The sequence below is a fragment of the Nanorana parkeri genome, unplaced genomic scaffold (assembly GCF_000935625.1).
Source record: "Nanorana parkeri isolate BGI_ZX_2015 unplaced genomic scaffold, ASM93562v1 scaffold1542, whole genome shotgun sequence".
NCBI lineage: Eukaryota > Metazoa > Chordata > Amphibia > Anura > Dicroglossidae > Nanorana > Nanorana parkeri.
This window is the reverse complement of record NW_017307810.1, coordinates 313,718-337,208: the sequence shown is the minus strand read 5'-3', so window position 1 is coordinate 337,208 and position 23,491 is coordinate 313,718. Positions and strand designations below refer to the sequence as shown.

The 23,491-nt window shown below is 44.7% G+C and overlaps 2 protein-coding genes across 2 annotated transcripts in view; one reads left to right on the top strand and one right to left on the bottom strand.

The window, feature by feature from the left end:
- The window catches only part of SLC37A3 (solute carrier family 37 member 3), a 33,283-nt gene extending 19,516 nt beyond the window's left edge, over positions 1–13,767 (bottom strand). The window contains exons 1-7 of the mRNA XM_018570496.1: positions 13,685–13,767; positions 12,038–12,212; positions 6,535–6,649; positions 4,799–4,891; positions 2,921–3,004; positions 2,039–2,184; positions 362–458 (exon numbers count right to left, since the gene is read on the bottom strand). Coding sequence (XP_018425998.1) covers positions 362–458; positions 2,039–2,184; positions 2,921–3,004; positions 4,799–4,891; positions 6,535–6,649; positions 12,038–12,138 — 636 coding nt within the window. The 5' untranslated portion in view covers positions 12,139–12,212; positions 13,685–13,767. The remainder of the gene's footprint in view (positions 1–361; positions 459–2,038; positions 2,185–2,920; positions 3,005–4,798; positions 4,892–6,534; positions 6,650–12,037; positions 12,213–13,684) is intronic.
- A 6,731-nt stretch (positions 13,768–20,498) lies between these two features.
- The window catches only part of RAB19 (RAB19, member RAS oncogene family), an 11,941-nt gene continuing 8,948 nt past the window's right edge, over positions 20,499–23,491 (top strand). Inside the window, exon 1 of the mRNA XM_018570495.1 lies at positions 20,499–20,703. The gene's annotated coding sequence lies outside the window, so the exon portion shown is untranslated. The remainder of the gene's footprint in view (positions 20,704–23,491) is intronic.

The window sequence follows — 23,491 nt, the reverse complement described above, 5'->3', positions numbered from 1 at the left end:
GCGTGTGGAGTCGTGAACAGGGCCAACTGATCGGAAGCCGATTAATCGATTATTGAAAAAGTTGACAACTTTTTCAATAATCGATTATAATCGATTATGTCGATTAGTTGTTGCAGCCCTAAAAATAGCATCTTGTATTTACAAGACAGCCATCCCACAGTCCCTCTCTGTAGACCAACACTGAAAGAGACTTTTACTAGCTAGCACCAACTAAAAAGATTGTCCATCCTCTAGCATAATTGGGCCTGCAGTGCCCTTTCATCTACAAATGGTCCTGAAGTTTTAGCATACATAAAAAAATATTCCAGGAGAAATGTATAAACCCAGCCCTTATGTCACCAATGTTAAAGTCGGCACGTACCTCATAGCCATATGTTAGAACAGATGATGCAAGGAATGCTCCCAAAATATTTCCAACGGATGCGCAGGCACTCCAGAGTCCGAACACAAGGCCACGTCTGTATAAGTTAGAAATGGCAAATTAGAAATTTTTACAATTTAAAATATGTTTTTTGAGACAACACACTTGGATCAATAAGACAGGAAGGAAATGAGAGGAAATCTCTGCAAAAGGGACACCAAAATGTTTGGTTTTCTTTTAGTAGAACATGAAGGGTTAGAACCTGTCAGGTTTTACCACTATCCATGTCTTTGCTGTGAGACATCCCTTGACTTCCTGTTCATTTACTTCCAAGCATTTTTAAGAAGAATTTTCATTGTTTTTTTACTAAATCCTTCCCCTCCCCTGCTCTTCCTTGAAGGGAATGTCAAGATCTAGGTTTGGATAGAGTGGGGAAGGATTAAAACTAGAGGTGCACCGAAATGGAAATTTCAAAAACAAAACCGAAATTAAAAAAATTGTCAGGCCGAAACCAAAATTTTTTTTTTAATTATTTTATTTTTTCTAAACTTATTTTTTTTTATTTAATTGATTTTGTTTTAAATATTTTTATTTTTTACTTTAAAAGGGGCTTTAGGAAAATATAAGGGGTCTAAACAGACCCCTGATATTTCTCTTTGAAAATAGAAAAAGAGATAGAAGACTTTGTGTCCTCAATCTCTTTTTCTGTATCCCCAGTTATAAATTAACCTGAAGCCTCTATACTGAGTGTTCCTGTTCATTCATAACATGAGGACAGAGTATGTTTACTATAACCACAATCATGAATGAACAGGAGGTGATGTAGATCACTTCCCATTCATTCATAATTGAGGATATAGTAACCTTATGTCCTCAATTATCTACAAACATGTAGCGATCACTGACCACTGAGTGTTTGTACCATGCTCTCCTCTCTGACATGCTGTCACAGGAAGCTGAGCGAGCGGTGTAGGGAGGAGAGCCCAGCCTCCTGTGACAGCGCAGGCTGTCTCCGCCCACACCGCTTTGCCGGACTGTGATAGGAGGCTGAGCGGTGTGGGAGTAGACGCCAGCCGCTCACAGCGCTCTCCGCCCGCAGTGCTCGGCCAGGTGTCAGTTTCTCGCCTCCCCGCTGGGATACAGAGCAGCACTCAGCGGGGAGGAAAATAAGCAGGGATGCGCCGATGTATCGGCAGGAAAATGGCACTTTTGGCATTTATCCAAAAGTGCCATTTTCGGCGGCCGATATATCTGTCCATCCCTAATTAAAACTCATGTTAACTGCAATCTGAGGCTCCATTACAGAAATTTGCCCTCATTTCCTGGCTTACTGACAATGGTTTCCCTAGACAGGAAGTGAGGGGAAATTTGCAACAGACAGAACAACTTATTCTCACAGTGCAGGACTGTTTAACAAGTCATCCTGCAGAGATAACCAAAAATCAGTGAAGGGCTTTCCTAAACATTCCAGTAAGCTTTGCAAACTGAGTGTCATGAATGCAACCTGTAATAAATTATATTGTAAAATATTTGATGCAAACCAAAAAAATTATTTAAATAAACCTGTAAACTTTCCAAAGAAGTGACTAAAAAAACAAAACAGAGTTTCTCTTCAAATCAACACAGGACTGTTTTTTAAGCCGCTAAAAGTCTAATAGTGAAATAAAACAAACATACCCAGATTTTCCAAACCAGTTCCCCATGACAGCGACCACACAGGGCCAGCCTGTGGACTGTAGTAGGCCATTTATCACCCACACGAGGCAGTAGAAAACCTTATTATAGAAGTGAAGCCACTCTGTGAGCGTGCCGAACACAAACATCTGGAACAAAGAAGAGATTTAGAGTTGACAATTGCCATAGTGGACCACGTGGTTGCTATTGTACCTTGGGTATAGGGGGGGGTTCAGGGATTGTAGGAAACTAAACAGTTACGTTTTCAATATAGAAGGGCTGAAGTAGCTACTGCTCCAAGCTTGTTCCTGTGATGGACTACAATCTCAATGCACTGGTACAATAGATGTGAGATTGTAGTCCATCACAGGAGTGAGCTTGGAGCATTGGCTACTTTAAAAACACACACAGTGACCATGGGGAAGAAAAGTAGCCCCCCTCCAGAAGGAAGGTCAGTGTCGGCACCAATTCAGAGATGATTTGAGGATCTACATCTGAGTGATACACAAATAAGAAAAATTTTTAGTAATAGGGCGTGCGAATGCATTTTTAAGACTTAACTCATGACTTAAGTGTCACTTGAGGGCAGAGCTCCTCTAAGAATGACAACTAGCAAGATCCTGGCCAGTATTCCCCTGGGAGGACCATCCGCCACGTCTTACAGAAATGTGGACAATGATTGATCTTATCTAGGGGAAAGAGGGCACCCTTGCTCTATAGCTGGAGAGATTTTTGATCTAAAAATGATGCACAAAGTAAAGACTTTTGAGGCCTGCACCGCTCATCATTAACCCTTGCACCACCAGGTTATCTGAAAATTAGCTTCAACTGGTCACACAAGTATTTATTTTTGAAAATAAGATTTGGTGAAACATTAATACTCACAGTCACAGCCGACGAACACATGCCAAAAGTGAGTACGTAACGCATATTTAACCGGTCACCTATAATCCCGCTGATGTACAGACCCTGTTGTCCAAAGAAACATATTTCAATGTGGAAACATTAACTGTAAAAAAATGCCTTCAGTTTAAAAACAACCCAGTAAGCGTTGTGTGTATAGACTCTTTCACTTCTCTCACCAAACCTGACACATTCATTCCGAAAGTAAAATCTCCACAGATGTGTCACTTCCAGCACATCTCACACATCACAATGAACTTTTCAAATTTGTGTAGAAAGTCTGACATATAATATTTGTGAGAGCTATTATAGATAGAGTGCTGTAATAGGTCACCATATTGCATTTATTTGTTTGACACGTTTAAATGCAGAACATTCACTTCCTGCTTTGAAAGTGCAATGACTTCAGATTGCTAAAGCAATGCACACTTGGATTGCCTTGTCATCAGCAGAGCATTGCTGGGAAATCTTATCTGTAATCTCACCAGATCTCAGGGAAAGGCATTTTCCTCCCCTGAGATGATTTGCATGGTCACATGTCTAGTCACATGTGCCAGAAATCCAGGAAGTAAAAGGAGATCTAGTAATCTGCCCTTAGTAAACATGGCCACTGTGAGAAGACTGGGGAAGAAAAGAGAAATAAGGAATGCAAAGAATACAAAGCCGGCAATTATCTAGAAGTATGTGTTTGTAGATTGTCCTTACTAAACATTTCTAAAAGGTGTGATTGTTGTTATTTTGAAGATATGGGTAAAGGTCCGCTTTAAGCCTAGCATAGATTTCTTGCAGGATCAGTTTGAAGTCACATTTGCTGTGCAGCAGCAGTCATTTCAGTTAAATAAACTAGAGCAAAAATATACAACTGAAACAGACATAGAAAAGCAGTTTTACTTTGGACAAAAATTGTTAAGTGTGTTTGTTGTTATTTTAAAGATATGGGTAAAGGTCTGCTTTAAATTACAAAATGGCTAGTGCAACAATTGTATATAATATATTAAGGCTGGAACTGATTTAAAAAAATGTCGATTAATCGAACACGAAAATTTTAAATCGATTAATTTCTATTAATTATAACGCACATACAGATCCAACTACATTGGCCTATACACATACAGCACAGCAATTAAGTAATAAAATGATGTAGGATCACACTAATACAGCACGTTATTAATATCAGGTGCCCCACTCAATATGGTCGCCGCTTGAGTGGGGCAACTCGGAATAATAACGTGCTGGATTAGTGTGATCCTAGTTCATTTTATTACTTCATTGCTGTGCTGTATGTGTATAGGCCAATGCCTTGGCTGGCGCTCGTGCAGAACAAGTTTCTTGGGCAAACCTCTTAGTTGTTAACGAACCCGGAAGTCAGGCGGTCGCAGAACTCAATAAGTTCTCAGTGTCGACAGATCTCCGGCCCAAGTGGCTCCGTCGGCTAACGAAGGGAAGGGGGGAGGAGTCCACTGACATCACCGGACTCCTCCCCCCTTCCCTTCGTTAGCCGACTGAGCCACTTGGGGAAGGAGTCCGGTGACGTCACCGGATCTCCGACAGGACTCCCGGAAGAACCGGAAGCCGGCGAAGAGGTGAGTGTCTTCATTACTGATCAAAAATTTTAACGATTAAATCGGGTAATTAATCGTTAATTTCCGCAGCCCTATAATATATTAAATGTTTTTAAAGATTTTTTTCATTTTTATAGTTTTAAAGCAGAGTTACCCTTTAGGTACCCATTCTGACCAAGCGCCCAAACGTAAAAAGGACTTATTTGCACTCGTCACACAGCAAAGTCTGTTGATGCAATTAAAAAGGAATATTGTAGCTGATGACTACAAGGAAAGTGTACGGTGTACAATAGCTTACCACTGCATAGGAAAAGAGGAAAATGGTGTCTAGTAGGCCCAGAAAGATGGTGGCAGAATCGGCGTCTGGGAAGAGGTGATTGCCATTCCAACTCTGATGAAGATAATAGAAACTTGTTAGAAAGTCTTATTTGCCCAAGGGTGATTATAAAACTACATCTAAGGTTCTTTTTGATAGCTGCCCTGTTCAAGCAAAGAACCTACTTCTGCCCTGTACCCCCTCAGCTCAGTGTAAGGAAACTAGGGCAAAGACACACTAGAGTTGCCCAAAGTAACTTTGTTTTTTCTACCTTCTAGTCCAGAGGTAGGCAACCTGGGCACTCCAGCTGTGCTGAAACTACAAATATCATAAAGTCTCTGCGTGTTATGCTTGTGGCTGTCAGAATTTTGCCAATGCCTCATGGGACTTGTAGTTTTACAACAGCTGGAGTCCTAAGTTTGCCTACCTCTGTTCTAATCTGTAAAAAGAAAAAGGACAGCTGGAAACCGATTGGCTGCTTTAGGCAACAGAGGCCCTTTCCTTCACTGCATTGTTGTACATAAGGCTTGGTGTGTAGTGTGGGAATGCGGAAAGTCTATTGATCCTCCAATCGCAGGCTAGGCTAGGCTAGAGGTCTGCTTATGTTCACCAGGAACTGCAAATGGAAGGGAACTCATGAAAACTGGAGCAGGTAGAATCTGGACCAGTTGCCCATGGCAACCAATCAGCTCCTTTCTTTAATTTTCAAAGCATAACTGAACAAACCAAAGAAAGCTGCCGATTGGTTGGTAAAACAAAACCATCTCCTCCAGTTTTCATTAATTCCCCCCAAAATTGGAGACTTTTTACCTCACCAGTTACAAGAATATTAAAAGTAATGGAAAACTCCTGTTTTATTTATTATAAACAAGCCATGTCATATAAGCTGCCTGAATAGTCAGTATGGCCTGTCAGAGCAACACAAGTTACAGATGATCTAGTGTAAGGGCAATCCTTACAGTGTATGTCTCCAGTCTGCACATTTCCCCAAGTTTTGTCCCTTTAAAAATGCTACATGTACAGAAAAATATTGATGGATCCCACCAGAAATCCAGTGAGCCCCTAACTTCCTGTAGTGAGCTGACAACACTACCTCTGCTGCACTGGAATCCCAAGTAGTGATGTCAGTCCTGCCCTTCCTCTATGTAGGATCTCATGACATGCACCTCCACATCATAGAAGGGAGGCACTCTCTATTCCACCAGGGGAGCAGAGGCAGTGCTGTAATCTTACTACAAGAAAGCAGGGGCTCACTGGATTTCTATCAGGATTGGAAAGTATTTTTCTGTTATTACAACATTTCTAAAAATGGGGAAATGTGCATGTATTGCAAAGATGGACTGAATAGGTTTGTGTGTATATTGCCCAGACTTCACCAATGCACACAATCCAGTAGATCTGCCCACTAAACAGTTATATAATATTTAATGTTAAAATTATAGGCGCTTGCTTTGCAGTGCTGAGATTATGGGTTCAGTTCTCAGTTGATGTGCTCTTCCCAGGTTTGATTTTAGGTAATCCAGTTTTTTCCTACAATTAAAAATTGCTGTCAGATGAATTGACTTCCACCTAAAACTACATGGGGTGGGCACATTAGTATAATCCCCCGGGGGTCTGTAACTTGTATATGTTCTATATACTATGTAAAACACAGGAGAAAATATTGGTGCTGCAACCTGTCCATCTCTCATCTTGCCCTGCTTACAGATTAGCCTTACCGAGTTTGGGTCCACAACGGACATGGAAAGGTTTAGGCTGGATGGGGTCCACTGGTTGTTTATGCTGACCTTCACATTGCTGAATGCTTTCCTGGAGGCATGGAGCAGCGAGTAACTGGGGGAAACAGGATAAAGACACAATTAATAGATCTAAACATCAGTTAAAAGCACTGCATATGAAACACTTGCCTTTATTTTTCAAAAAATCCTGTTTTCACATTTTTTTCACCCATCTTTGCATCTCGGTGCTGCTGATCTCATCCAACCACCTCCTGCCTACATACATGCGTTCCAGACTCGGCTGCACATCATTGCTCTGGTTCGGTTTTCTGACAGGGACAACTGTGGACCATGCCACTGCAATGTGTCGGCAGGACTCCCTGTAGTCCCCATCAGGGGCACTTGTCAAAGGGCGACAACTCAAGAGCACAAACAGGAGATGGTGGACCAGTCAATGTTTGATGAATCGGCCACTTGTCTCCGGCGGAAGTTTGAGTGACAATGCAGGAGCACAAGTGGGGACAGAGCGTTGTCACACTTTAACAGGAAGTGACTGAACAAGGACCTTTAGGACAGGATCACCAGGTAGTTTTAAATGAAAGATACAAATGTTAAAAGACTGAAAACAATGACATTTATATCCTGTCGGAGAGGAAACAAAATATGCAGCCCAGGACCCGGCGGACTGAAAATGGTTTTCCAAGTGCCTATAGTTTCCACGATATTTTGCCGACAGTAAAACTTGTGATCTGGCATCATGGGAGTGCATTTTCTAAACACCAGAAATCCCCTTGTGAAAACCAGACTCGGCAACTTCCAATGATCACTTAAAATAATAAGCAGGTTATACTGCGCTTGTTAGGTTAACACAAATGTAGCCAACAATATCACCTCCTAATTCTCCTGGGAGGATTCCTCCATTAAAAGGAGAACTATGGGGTCAGTGGTTTTCCCCATAGTTCTCCTTAGGGTAACGGGAGGACATATACTAGCGTCCTCCCGTTACCCTAAGCTCAGTATACCGCGAGCTACAGCTCGCAGTATACTGAGACGCCGCAGCGGATCCCGACTTAGATGACGGGATCCGCCCAGCTGCGTGAGTGACAGCTGGCTCTGCCTATCTAGAGGCAGAGCCAGCTGTACCCGCCCCCTCCCCCGTCCCTTCCGCCAGTCAGCGTGGGGAGAGGGGAATCCAGCCCCTGTATGGTATGTGTTCGCTCACCTCCCGATCTACTGAGCCGACCTGTGACAGTCTCATTGTCACAGGTCGGCTAAAACTATGAGGTGAGTGGAAATCACTCACCTCATAGTTCTCCTTTAAGTATAAAAAGCAGAAGGAAAAGAAATCTTCATAGTGTAAAAAACACGTGTATTAAATAGCATAAGACCAAACAAGAACATTCACAAAACTGGTGGTTAGCCCAGCACTAAGAAATAAAACACCCAGGGGGAAATTTACCAAAACTGGAGCAGACACAATCTGGAGCAATTGCCTACAGCAACCAATCAGCTTCTCTCTTCAGTTTGCCAGTTTGTTGAAAATGAAAGAGAGAAGCCGATTGGTTGCCATGCACAGCTGCTCCAGTTTTGATAAATTACCCTCTCTGTGCCTTCAGGAGTCACGCATCCCCAGCACTTCCGTTTTGGTGCGTACATGAGTCCCCATGTGTGTTGCTTCAAATTGCTTTGAACCACCCAATGCATTTCATCTCAGAAGACTTTGTCAGGAGAGTCAGGAGTTCAATAACCCCCTCATTACCGGGCTTAACCAACCAAACCCGTTAACCCTTCCATGAACGCCCCCATTAGTCAATTCAGCAACTAGAGCACATCATTAACAAGTGAGTTAACAATAATATGACCTCCAGAAAAAATATATATACACAATGAACAAAAAACAAGGATTTACCAGCCCTGCATTGTACGTGATGACGCAGAGGGACCACCCACAGCTTAAAGCATCGGGGAGAAAAGGGGAGCACCGCAGCATGCTCTTCCAGTAACCCCTTTGAGAATTAAGTCCTTGCAGTCCAGGGGGGCCTCACTGCAAAGTCTTTATTTCCTTCCAACCTGGAGTTGGGTTTGAGGCTAGGTTCACACCTAGGCGATTTATCGCACGGAACACAGATGCACATTGAAGTCAATAAAGGCTGCTCACACCTTTGCGGTTTGTTGCACGACCGAAATCGCTTGTCGCGCGAAAAGGTGCAGGAGCTATTTCAACGTATGCAGCACAACCAACGGTAACGAAATAGGCAATGGCAAGGGTCATCAGGCAGGCCGCCTCACCACCGCCGCCTCAAGCACGTGTAGTGGATAAAGAAAAAAAAAACCGGGGAGAAGAAAAAAAAAATTTAAAAAAAGGGTCTATAGGTGTCTGCTCCCTCACACGGCCATTGCCAAGCCACGCCCCCAGGAGCTATTTTTGGGCGGTTGTCGCACGGTTTGGGTCCCATAGAAATCTCTATGCATTGAAAACCACACGAAAGTCCCGTGATCGAAAATGCGCAAAAACAGCCCAGCATCTGAATCGCCTAGGTGTGAACCAAGCCTCAATCCCCTACAGGGTAAGCATCTCCTGCAGATGAAAACACTTGCCCCCTGAAAAAAGTTAATTTCCTTTGTCCTACGGGGCTTTCCTGTATAAAATGTTTGGAACCTAATGCAATACACTCCATCTAATCAAACCTAAGTATTATCCCTAAAATCATCCAACAACTCACAGTTCCTCCCAATGCTCATCATTTGACATATTGGTATATTTGAAAGCCACAAAAAATTACCAAAATGTTAACAGTTTACACTATTATAATAACCCATCAGCCTGAAACACAAATCATATTAAAAGGAGAACTATGAGGTGAGTGCTTTTCACTCACCTCATAGTTCTAGCCAACCTGTGACAATGAGACTGTCACAGGTCGGCTCAGTAGATCGGGAAGTGAGCGAACACATACCGGCGTTCTCTCACTTCTCGATCCTGTCACAGCTCTCTGCCGTGACAGGGGAGGGGCTGTATTCCCCTCTCCGATCTGCCAGCGCTGACTGGCGGAACGGACGGGGGAGGGGGCAGGTACAGCTGACTCTGCCTCTAGATAGGCAGAGCCAGCTGTCAGTCACGCAGCTGGGCGGAACCCGGCACAATTGTCGGGATCCGCTTCAGCTGCGGCGCCTCAGTATACCGCGAGCAGCTGCTCGCGGTATACTGAGCCTAGGGTGACGGGAGTACGCTAGTTTGTGTCCTCCCGTTACCCTAAGGAGAACTATGGGGAAAAGACAACCTCATAGTTCTCCTTTAACATCATTCATATTTTGCACAAAAAAAAGCATTGGGCAATGTAAAGCATTGTTATGTCATCACACAAGTAGGGATTCGGCTGGTTTTTAATGTCCCGGACGAAATTCGCACAGTGTGTGGGGCCGTCGGCTCCCTTTCAGCCGGCATTCCTCGATCAGCTGATTGAAGGAGCCTGCTGGAAATTTTTAGAGTGATCAGAGCCAGAAGCCAATGAGCTGCCCGCTTTGCTCGGGTATTCTGACAGGTGTCGGCAGTACACGCTGTTTGTGTTGGAGGAATCGGGTCAATTCTTCTGTTCAGTCAGTGGGTTGAAGGAAAAAAACCTGACAGGTGTACCTTAGAGGCACAGGCACAATGTAACAAGCAACTTTCTTCCAAAAAAGAAGGTTTACAGATTTTCTAAAAGGACTACGAGGTTATTTGGCTATTTCAAATAAAGCTTAGAGGAATTATTGTTTAAATGAGTCAGTATATCGAGATAATATTCCACAAGGTCGTTACCTCAGGCAGTATAACCTCTTGTTATCTGAAGTTCTGATAACACTCGTACAGCTCTCCATACTACATGATCCATAATACAATTGGAGACAAACATTCCAGATCACATGACCTGTACATCCTGAACGCCCTGGCTTGTAAAGCTGAAATTCAGGTCCGGCCATGTTACGCAACAGCCAATGATGTTTATGTTGTAAGACTATATTTCATTTATTGTGACTTGTGATGTGCAGCCATTAATATGGAAAGATATAAACACACACAAATGGCTTTTTAATAACCTTAATCTTTGTTGCATCATAGACAAATAAACATATTTAAATATGTGCATTACCCATGTGAGGCAAAGTTACTGGTTTACTTAAATGCCAACTCCACCCCACATAACCACCTTCCCTCAGTGCCACTGCTGCTCCATTCAGCTGTCTGGCATGAAGAAAAATGCCCAGTACTTCCGGGTATAGAGAAAGCAAGTAATCACCAGCATTGTTACATGGGAGCAGGGAAAGTCCACAGGTGAACTTCGACTGGATCGATTGGGCAAAGCACCAGCTCACTTTAAAGCAAACCTGTGCTCTTCACATGAAGGGTAAAGAAACAAGCGTGCTTTAAAAAGGAACTTTACCCATATCTATGAAATGACAACAATTTACAGCTTTAGAAATATTTTTTAATGGCAAACTACAGACAGGATTCTTATAGATAATTGCCACCTTCTTATTCTTTGCATACCTTATTTTTCTTTTCCTCCCCATTCTTCAGTGGCCATTTTTACTGACGGCAGATTAATCCATCTCCCTTTACTTCCTGGAACTCTGGCACATGTGACTAGGACATTTGACCATGCACATCATCTCAGGGGAGGAAAATGCCTTTCCCTGAGATCTCATGAGATTACAGATGAGATTTCCCAGCAATGCTCTGCTGATGTGACCTTCCCGGGATGCCACGCTTCGGAACATTACCTCACCATTGCTTAAGAGGATCAGGAAATGGATCACAAAATTATTGTAAATTAAAATAAAGATATGTTTGTTTAAATAATTAATGTAATATTATTTCATATCAGCATGCAGAGCTGCACACCGAGGTGATTATTAGTGAAAGAGGGTAAAGGACCACTTTAATCCCCTTCCCCAGCAGCACATGCTCACCTTCCCTCCTATGCTGTTCTATACTGCAAACCACCCTGGCAGGGGAGAAACAGGTCTGCAACTGAAGTGTTGAGGACAGAGCTTCGGTATTAACCCCTGTGGGAACTAACTGGAGCATAGTATAACCAGGCTCCCACAACAAAGTGTAAAGCCCTAAGTTACTACAGTGCTGGTTCAGAAGACGCTCTGTGGCTTCTAGAAGAAGGCAAGATGGAGATTGCCGGGCAAAATCCAAGAGAACAAGCCCCCTCCAAACAGCAAGCAATAAAGAAATGGGTTTGCTTCTCTCAGGGAAGAGAAGATGTCCTTTCTCCTAGGACACTAGAAAAAACAGGAGCATGCTGGGGAGTGGGAGAATGTTTATACTAGGCTATCCTACAGCTTAGTTTGTCAGTGTCAAATCTCATGAACAGCAGCAGCATGATGACTGAGCAATGCTTGTAGCCTTGTCCTGTAAGGGTTGAGCACAGGTACACTTTCAAGCAATGGTACATTGTTAGGTTTAGCTTTGACAAGATTATTCTGAGGGTAACTCTTTCACCCCCTTACTTACCTGAAAAAAGTCAGGAGGAAAACCGCCAAATGATGGTGTGTGTACTGAGCAAAGAATCGAAGGCGAGGAGGTGCCCTGCGTGGAGACCCGGGGAAGTCCATGTCTGCAAGTCCTCAAACAGATGTACACATGAGCATCAACTTCTCCCCAAACAAATCAGATCTTTTATAAAGGCCTGAAGAAAGAAAAAAAAAGAACATTTATAAAGATAATTATGTCATTTATAGAGCAGAGTGGTGGGCTTAATCATAATTCAGTCCAACCATTCCCTGAGCAATAATTAGATCAGCGAGGAGGTCTAAGCAACGTTCATTTGACCCACAATAGTGTTTTTGAAGATGCAATCTCCAAAACTGTAACCCTTACGCAAGGGTGAGAAGGACTCGGAACATTGGCATACTTCAAGTCAGTAATCTGCTAGATAATGAAGCCATGATAAGGATGTTGAACTGAAACCTGCATCTAAAGAAGCCAAGTCAGCAATGTTTGTTCTTATATTTCTATCCACACAGGCTTCCTTTAGGAGTACGCCAGCAATGGCTGCTCCCATATCTCTGTTCTGGCAGGTTCCTTTTAATGCTGAACTCCAGGCACCATCACTGGTGTCATGCCTCCACAAAACACATGGGCGCAACATCACCACATCATCGCTGTGTTTTGTGAATGGCCTGTGGAAATGTTGGCATTGGCAGGATGTATACAGCCATACACATCATCACTTTTCACAATCAGACACTCTAAAACTGAGGCAAAGTCAAAAGCCTATACATGCCCTGCCAGGAACAGGGAGACTCCACTTGTCACACTCCTCACTACAGTGCTGTCTGATGCTGCTGCTCCTTCTCTGTCTTGGAACAGGGTTAGGTCCGTGCATGGCAGCATAAAGTAGGTCCCTTATGAGGGTGTAGCTCCCTATTTTGCTATAAAGTCCCCAAATAGTAGTATATCCTCCTGTATGTCACCCCCACAGTAGCAAATTCCCCTGTATTACAATACAGGGGAGCATCCCTCCTGCATGACAGCATATCCCTCCTGCAAGGCAACACATTCCCCCTGTAAGGCAGCACATCCCCCTTGCATGGCAGAATATTTCCCCTGTAAGGCAGCACATCCCCCTTGCATGGCAGAATATTTCCCCTGTAAGGCAGCACATCCCCCCTTGCTTGGCAGAATATTTCCCCCGTAAGGCAGCACATCCCCCCTTGCTTGGCAGAATATTTCCCCCGTAAGGCAGCACATCCCCCCTTGCGTGGCAGAATATTTCCCCTGTAAGGCAGCACCCCCCCTTGCATGGCAGCTTACAGTATTTCCTTACAAGGCAGAATATCCCCCCATCTCTCCTGCCACACAGCACATTGCCCCCCGTATGGCAGCACATCCCTCCTCCCAATCCCCCCGTGGTCGTACAACTCTCCTCTTGCCCACCTCAAACAGCATAGCCCCAGGTAATAGCCTTCCTATGGCAGCATATTTCCCCCATATAGCAATACAATCCCCCTATATATGGCAGCATGCCCCTCCTGTATGACAAAACAGCCCCCCAACTATAGAGCAGACTATCCCCCTGTACGGCAGCATGTCCCTTTCCAAAGCAGACCGCCTCCCTATGCAGGTTATCAGAACCGGTCATCCCTCCCCGACTCTCACCTGAGAGCCCCGGGCCGTTCTCCTCCACCCCCGGCTCATCAGTGTTGGACCAGCTGTTGCCGACTTCGGTGAGGCCACTTCCGGGATCACGTGACCTAGTCAGAGCTTCTGCGCGCACGGCATGCCGGGAACTATTGTGAACGGCGGCGGGTGGTCGACTGGTCGTGGCCGTCTGCAGGGTGGTCGACTGGTCGTGGCCGTCTGCAGGGTGGTCAGTGTCAGGTTACATCTGAAGTTCTGAACATGGGCGCCACTGCTGGCCTCAGCCTGCGCTTATTCCTGGCTGTCCTGAGACACGCACTCTGCAAATGAAGCCAGAGCTGCTGTTCTAGGACAGCCAGGCAAGCAGCATTTTGTAATGGAGTGAACAGCAGTGTCAGGTCTATGTACATGTCATCAGTTCAGATTTGTAAGGGATCCCAGCAGATGTGACAGGTGATCAGAATGCACAGACAGCCCAATCACACCGCAATGCATGCGTTTTTGTGCATTGCGACCTGTTGCATCAAGCAGCCCGATCACAATGAATGCGCAGCGCAGCAGATCATTGCACAATATTGGGATATGTGTTTTTTGCAGCCCAGAGTGTTGTTAAGGTGTTTGTGCACCATGCAAGGAGAACTATGAGGTCAGTGCTTTTCCCCATAGTTCTAAGGGTCACGGGAGGACACAAATTAGCGTCCTCCTGTGACCCAAAGCTCAGTATACTGCGAGCTACAGCTCGAGGTATACTGAGACCGCCGCAGCCGGGATGTATCCCGACATTACTGTCGAGATCCACCCAGCTGCGTGATTGACAGCTGGCTCTGCCTGTCTAGAGGCAGAGTCAACTGTACCGGCCCCCTCCCCCGTCCGATCCTCCAGTCAGCGCTTGAGGATCAGAGGGGGGGAATCCCTGCAGGGAGAGGTGAGTGACAGTCATGGCTCTCTGCAGGGACATGAGCGAGCGACGGTATGTGTTCGCTCACTTCCCGATCTACTGAGCCGACCTGTGACAGTTTCATTGTCACACTCCGGCTCGAACTATGAGGTTGAGTGAAAATCACTCACCTCATAGTTCTCCTTTAAGCCATTCCACGTCCAGAGCAATTGTTTTATTTTTGGTTAGTGAACCCCAATGACATATTTTAGTGAAAGCCGAGGCCCTGCTGAATATAACAATGCTGTTTGCATTTTTTAAGTCACATATTTGCCCAAATGTTTATCAAATTAATTGGAAAAAATACAATACAATGAATGTTAGTGCACACAAACAGAATACCCAATATTTTGGTAAAATAAAATATGGGGTCGTGTCAGGTAAATAGATACCAAACCTGTCAAGCATTAAAATTGCACACACCCTTGAAATGAGGAAAAACACTTTCCGTGAAATTAGCCACGCACGACGCTTTAAAGGAGAACTATGAGGTGAGTGATTTCCACTCATCCTCATAGTTAGAGCCTACCAGTGACAAAGAAGCTGTTATATGTCCTCCCGTGACCCTAAAGAGAACTATTGGGAAAAACACTTACCCCATAGTTCTCCTTTAAAAGCCGTTACCGCTCATCAACTTACAGTTACCAGGCACTCAAATCATTGCTCTAACTCCAACGTTTGCAGTGATATGTAGCATGTGTGGTGCAATTGTTTTTGCGCATAGGCGCACCTGACGCATGTTTGTGCATGTATCTGGCGGTGGCGGGCTTTATTTTCTTTTTTTTTATCTTTTATTTCACTATAATTTTGTAAACTTTTACTTTTATGTAGCCCCCATCACCTTCTGTGATGTGGCTACTAGACCTTAGTGATAGCCAGGGCTGTAGTCATCCAGGCTGGATTTATAGTGGCAGTTATCTGGTTAATCCCATGTGTCTGGCATTGCCTGTACCCTCCCTGGGTGGAGTGTGACTCTGTCATATTGTGGGACAGCCAATGAGAGGCATTGTAGTGTATGTACAGTACAGCAGCCAATCACTGAGTTTCTCTCTCAGCCAGTGGTGCATGCTGGGATAGGGTACATATACTGGAGGGATTTGCCATGTGTTCAGACTAGCCGGGAGTCCGGGACCAGCCATGGAATATGGCTGTGTGCTGTTCAGCCTGCCACCCAGGCTAGGCCTGAGGCCTGGTGGTGGGCATGGGCTGGTGTGAGGGAAAAGGTTTCCCTGAGACCTCCAACATGGAGGAGGCCTGTGATGCTGAAAGAGGAAGAGAACCGGGACCAATGCAGGCTCTTGAAGTACCCTGGAACTATGAGGACTTCCGGGGCATGGTCAGTGTCTTTCTTGCTTGAGGGTCTGTATCCATCCTGCCTATCTGCTACATCAGTTGCCATCCGCTGTCACCCAAGTGGATCTCCACTGATATTCCTACAAAGTCTGGTGAGTCTGGTCTGGAGCTCCTGGTTGTTACCCCTGGAGGCTTAGAACCCCTATACCCTATCTCCGCAGTGAAGATGTTCAATAAAAGGTTATTCAGCATTTTACTACTGGAGTGGACATCAGTTTATGGGCACCAGAAGAAGGGCGGTTAGTGCTAATGGGTGGGCAGCTGAAGAACATACCCTAGACAAGAAAGAAATACCCGGTACATCCAGCAGCTCCTTCAGGGGTGCACGCTACATTTATATTTAACTTTATTGCTAAGACATAGGGAGCTAACAAGCCCCCTATGTGATAGTACAGAGGAAGTGACAGGTCCTCTTCATGGAGACAACAGGAGTCTATTAGACCGATAATGTCACCTATGGACCCCAAAGAAGATGATCAAACACATATCGTACTTCCTCACTTACTTCTCTGGCTCCAGCAGCTGGAGAAATGAGAGGCTAAAACTGTAAGTGACAAAATCAGCATCACTTCTGGGTTCAGTGATCGGAGGGGAGATTAGACACTGAAAGTGTGCTGATGTCCCTTACGCCTGGTTCACACCTGGGCGTTCCTACGCGCTGTAAAACGCTCAACATGTGAAAACCAATAAATGCCTATGGGCATGGTTCCCACCTGGGCGTTTTACAGCGCATAGGAACGCGCGGAAAAACGCCCTACACCCAATGAAGTACAGGAGCTTCTTTGAGGCATTTTCAGCGCGTTTCCATTGGTATTCTCGAGTGTGGATCGGGGTTAACAAAGCGGTATCCCCGAGCCACGCCCGGGAATACAGCGTACAGGTCTTACCTTGTCCGCGATCCCCGCTGTGTCTTCTGGCAGCTTCCGGGTTCCGTCCCTTGCAAGCGGCCGCGTCGCAGGGGGGCAGAGCCGGCCGGAAATTTAAAAGTGATTTTTTTTTTTTAAATAGAGAAAATAAGGAAAAAAAACCCCCCAAAAATCATACCACCAGTGAAATGCGCGTTTCACTGAACGGAAAAAAGTGCTAAAAGACACGAGAAAAACGGGCTGAAAAAATATGCTCAGGTGTGAACCCAGCTGGTGGCACCCGCCATGCTGCTTCCGCATGGGGGACAGAGGATCCCAGGACAGGGAAGGAGGGCACATTATTTGGCAGCATACAAGTAGTCAGGCGGCTCTACAGTCACCCAAGCCGACAGTCAGCTGCACAGAACAGTACCAAAATCATGAGCTTGGTGTAACCACTTTAGGAGCGCGCCATTTATATATGTCAGGACCGTGTCATTTATATACATACATTTATATATGTAAGGGCTACGTCATTTATATATGTAAGGGCCGCGCCATTTATATATGTAAGGGCCACATCATTTATATATGTAAGGGCCGCGCCATTTATATATGTAAGGGCCGTGTCACTTATATATGTAAGGACCGTGTCATTTATATACTGTACATACAATTATATATGTATGGACAAGAATAAAGTGATACTAGTTGGATCACCATATAAAAATAAAGAGGAAAAAGCCTGAAAAAAGAGAAAACGAATGCGGCCACCACATCTAAGGACTGGTAATCTGTAATATATGACATTTTGCTTTGTGGGTTATTATACACAGGCATTTGTATTGTACGGTGTGATGACGTTCTTGGCTTGTATATGGTACACAGGATGTCATCGCCACCTGCTGGCTACAAGCTGTACATTTCGGTTGTGATTTCGAGTGACAACATCTGGTGAGACATCAAGCTGTAATGACAATGACATATGTAACACATTATTGGGAAAAAGCCCTTACCAGGGCGAGCATGTGAACCATGAAGACACGGTAAATAATAATTAGTACATAACTCACCGTGTCATCATCAGAAGGGCAGCAAGATGCCAAATGTTACAGTCATTACTTACATGGATTCCACAGTGATAAATCCCATCAGTGTCACAGTGGATGTCCATGTGTAGCAAAGAAATGAAGCCAACTCAGCATAGCACACAGGCATTTCATATTTTAAAGTTAAACTCCGGCTTTCCCTTCATGTGCTGCAGTGATTAAGATAGAGACCGCCTCATTTCCTGGCTGGAGGACATCCAGCATCCTCTATGCTTTTCTCCCCAGCCTGACTGTCCCATAACCCCTCTGCCTCTGGGAGTCATCCCTGTAACTGGCAGTCTTGCAATGCCTCATGGGACTTGTATTTCCACAAGAGCTGGAGGGCTGGAGTTGCCCACCCCCTTTTTTTTTTCCAAGTCCGCCATGTGTGCAACAAAAACGTACATCCCCTGTGAACAAAAAAGTGAATAGTGAAATCACTACACAATAAAAAAAAAATTTCAAGAGGGTGCTTTGGTACTCAGAATTCCTGAAACCCCCGGGGAGCAAAGCTACTGATAGGGGCAAAGACGACTTAAGCTCACCTACCGAAGTAGGTCCCACGAGTACAAGGTGAGGGCTCTCCCGAAGAGAGACCCCTGAGTGGGAGGAGGCAGGGAAGCCCATAGAGGCCACAGAACCTCCTCCCCCAGCTTCAGGACGGGCCCCGAAGGTACCCGCACCCTCCGTCATTCTGTGTCGTCAAAAAGTGCAGTCGTGCATAAAAATAGGGGAGAAATAATGAAGTGCCAGTGCACAAACCTGGCAGGCCATCCGGTCAAGGTATAGAAATTGCCCCAGGCTAGCCAGAAGGCATGCCTAAGAGGCATGGTGCAGAATATAGCTTGAGTGCCGTGACCTAGTGACGGTAAATCAAGTGGGGTCCCAAACCCAAGTGATTTTCCGGCACACCCTGAGACGCCACTCCCAAGGGGCACAGTACCGTGGGCCTCTGCGCTCCCCGAACCCTCTGGCCAGACAAGAGCAGCCCCATCCATACCAGAAGGCATTAGCACCAGAGGGGTTCCTGCCTACAACTGGGAAAAAGCCTGGCATAACCAGGCCAGAATCAACCCAGGCAGTAAGGAAACCCCTCTGGCACCCAACTATTACTAAACAACTATCCCCCGGTTTGAAATGGTGTCGTTCTTCCCCGAAAACTGATAAGAACAGATACTACACTTGATCTTAGCCAAAAGGCCGAGTAAAGTTGCCCACCCCTGGACTAGATGATGCTGGAGACAGGAAATGGGACGGGCTCTATCTGACTTGCTGCAGCTTCTAATGCACATTGCAAGAAGCTCACGGTGTTCAGTACAATCAGAGTAAGTCCTATCAGTCCAGGAGAGGAGCCGTGCAACTGTGCAAGACTGATCATAAGGCCGGAGTTCAGCTTTAAAAAACAGAAAACTAATGCAGCCATCACATCTGGTAAGCAGCCATATATCACATTTTGGATTTGGGGTTTAGATATACTTCAAGGCACGTTGGCCCTTTAAATGGTGCCGGCGCCCAGACAATAACTGGCACCGATTTATCGTAGGACAATGCTAGTGCCTGATTTACTGCTTCTCATTATAATAATCACAGAGGTCCCTTTGTGCTCAGCCATGGTATTGGATGACGGTGTCAGCCCGTGAACTGACCGCTGACATTAATTACAGCCAACGTCTAGCAAAAGAGGCTTCTGGCCTGTCAATACTCAGCCAAAGATTCCAACTTTGGGACACAAATCTCTGCATGTGTGGAATCAGATTCTCATTAAAGGGGACCTGTCACAAGCAAAACATTCAATGTTTTATTTTTACTACATGAAGAAAACAACAGTGGAAAATAACGCTTTTTATTGACATGTATCTCCAGCTCTGAAACCTCAGGAGCCCCAGATCTACGATAGAGACTGCGGACTTCTATTCTACATGGCCAGAACGGGGAGTTGCCTGGGCAATCAAACTGCATTGTGTGCAATGGCTGGCCAGTGTCCTCATCACACAGGAGCAGCGCCACTTCTCAGACAGGGTTTATCTTTTTCCAAACTCTACTATCTTTTATTTCCTGCAGACAGCGCAAGGACCAATGCAAGAAGGTAACGTTTGTGTATTTCATGGTGAATCATGTGTCTTACCTGTTGCTTTCTGTTATTGCTTCTCTAAGGGCTGAAAAAGGTAACAAAAAACAAAAAACTCTCTAACAATGTTTTACCTCTATGTTGTAAATATGCACATAATGTGCCGTGCAAACTGTTGGCACTATATAAATCCTGTATAATAATAATAATAACAATAATACTTTTCCTTATTGTAGTAATACTAAACAATAAAAAGATTGAAAACAACATAAGACATGCAGAGTACCCAGAGATCTCCCATGTGTATTGTCTATGTGACATGTTTGCTGTAATAACAACCTGTGACTGTCATTTTATATTGGACTCCGTCTGTGCTGACGCCACATTTGTTACCTCCACGTTGTAACCTACGCATTGTCCTTACTGTCTACTCAAAGCTATTGAACACAAAGGAAATGACTCAAGGGCAGTGAAAGGTCTATTGGCAATAAAAGAAGAGCTCATTTCCTTATTGTTGCCTTTGTTTCTGGACTACGAGTTCTAGAATGCACCGGGGGAGGAGGCGGAGAGGAGAGGCTGGCGTACCTGTTCATCCAGGTGACACACAGTCGCAGGAAGGTGTGTGACAGGTGAGCAGATCCCTGCAGGCAAGGCGAGAGGGAAGACATCAGATAAACTGGGAGGACTCGGGAACAGTTTTCATCTGTTCGGGGACCTGATACACCTGTTGTCAATTCATCGTAGAGGTAAGGATCTTATGGCCGTCTGTTACTTGTAGAACTAACAATCCCAGCAGGCTAGCTGCTACAGCATAACCTCTAATTCTCTCATCTTATGGCTTCTGTGGTTATTAACCTGGTGGAGCATTTATATTGCTTCAAACTGCCTGATTTGTTTTTATTTTCTACTGCATTTTATTGTATCGGTGTATAAAGGAAATGATTATCTAATCATATGTGAAGCAAAGTTCTGTAGCCACTCGTTTCATATGGCACTGACACTTTATACAAGTTGCTCACCCACCCTCCCAAGTTAAAAATGTTTGTCACAGCTTTATTGGTCTGACCTTGCCAGCTAAAAAATGTTACTTTAATGGGCTATGAACTCAGGTTAAAGTTATAACAGTCTAATGCCTGTCTGGCACTGATGGTAAAGACAGGTACCCCACTTTCAGGTGTGCTCACAGTTTAACTGTGACTGGCACTGGTTACGTTTTGGTTGTTATGTTTAAATTGGAAATAAAGCTGTGGCCTTGCCCTTTTCCAACTTAATTGTTGTCGGTGTCTTTTATTGGGCAAGGCGGAATATCAGCCAATTTGGGTTTTTTTCTCTAGGCCTAGGCTTCTCATCAGTCATGATTATCTAATCATATGTAAAGCAAAGTTCTGTAGCCACTCGTTGCATATGGCACTGACACTTTATACATATCAGACCCCAAAGGAGCTTACAATCTAATGTCCAAGTATATTTATTTATATAGAGCCGAAAATTTAGACAGCACTTTACATACTACACATGCACATCAGTCCCTGCCCTCAAGGAGCTAACAATCTAAGGTCCCTATTGTACATACGTACAGGAGCCAATAAACCTTCCAGTATGTCTTTGAAGTGTTGGAGGAACCCACGCATGCACAGGGAGAACGTGCAAACTCCTTGCAGATAGTGTCCTGACTGGAATTTGAACCAGGGACTCCCAGTACTTCAAGGCAGAAGCGCTAACCACTACCAGGGACCCCCAGTGCTGCAAGGCAGAAGTGCTAACCATGTCCAGGAACACCCAGTGCGGCAAGGCAGAAGTGCTAAACAGGGACCCCCAGTGCTGCCAGGCAGAAGTGTTAACCATTACCAGGGACCCCAGTGCTGCAAGGAAAAAGTGCTAATCACTACCAGGGACCCCAGTGCAGCAAGGCAGAAGTGCTAACCACTACCAGGAATCCGCAGTGCTCCATGGCAAAAGTACTAAAAAAAATGCACGAAAATATGTTACATATACGTTTTTCTTGCACTCCCATTGAAGTCTATAGGGTTAAATATACACCAAAAGAAGCACCTGCACCATTTCCCAAGTCGCACGGAAGTGCGTTGCATACTTATGAGTGGGCCCTTTAGCAAATAATGGGATTCCTTTTGTTGTGCAATGTCACGTGATGGCCAAGGCGCTTCAAAACGCATAGGTGTGAATGATTGGGGACTTAGAGTAGGGAAGGGTTAAATCCGCTATCAGGTTTTTTGGGGGGTGTTTGGTTATCTTTGACCCCCTAGGGGGGAGATTCCCCTTCACTTCCTGGCCTGTAGACACAAGAGGATATCTCTTCAAAGTAAAGGGAAATACCCTTCTCCCCTCCATTCCTGTTCCACTGACAGCCCAGAATTCTGCATTTTTACACCCTTTCACTCCTGGTAACAATGGTCACCAGGACAAATAGAGTGACTCTCCCTAGTGGGACATACTGTAATACGTGTGTGCTAACCTGTATAATACATCTGGGATTCCATTCAGGTAGTTGGTCTCAATTCAATTTTTGAGGGCTTTTGAAGTAAATTAGTTGACGGGCAAGATCGGATGTTCTGATGAACGAGCTGGAAAGAAATTCCCTTTACTGCACAGACTGCAAAGAGGATCTGTGATTAGGGACAATAATTCTAAAGTCTGACATATGCCGGTCCCTAATGAAAATGTCACAGGGTGTACAGGATCAAACAGAAACTATTGCAATTCCTAACCATACATTTATGGATTTGTATTATCTTCAAAGGCACAAAGATTTCATATGTTTAAAATTGCTTCAACAGCCCCACCTAATGGGGCCCCTTCCACCCTCAGGCCCTATTGCAGACACGTGGGCAGCTATGGCTATTGTTATGCTAACAAGCTGTTGTCAACCTTCTCTTTGCTAGTTTATATTATTATTCATTTACAGCTTCTAAAAACGCCTTTGGTATAGAGATCAGATTATATAGTGATTATTAAAATACAGAAGCTGGAGCACAGCCAGCACACTAAAGGTGCCCATACACTGCTCGATTCTTGTACGAGAATCGCGGGAAATCCCGCGATCGTACGAGAATCGAGCAGTGTGAATGAAGACGTGCGACCGTTTCTACTGTACGGTCGCACGTCTTTTGTCTAAGGAGCACGCTAGAGAACCAGCCGAAAATCGTACGATTTTCGGGTGGTTTGAACGGTGCTCAGGAGACAAATGCCGAACGGGCCAGTGTGCTCATGCGCGATTTCCACTCACTTTGGATTTCTTTTCAGTTCCAGTTGTGCTGGAGAATAAAAATTGACCGGGTTTTAGCCGTTCCCTACTTTATCCAATACTAAAAAGAAGTATATATATTTAACGGAAAATTGTATACTTACCTTCTGTAATTTTCCTTTCCTGGTACCTCCACATGGCAGCATGAACCAAACAGGTGTATGCTGCCATGTAGGTTCCAGGAAATATATATATAGAGAGATCTATATAGATAGATATATCTATCTATATAGATCTCTCTCTCTCTCTCTCTCTCTCTCTCTCTCTCATAT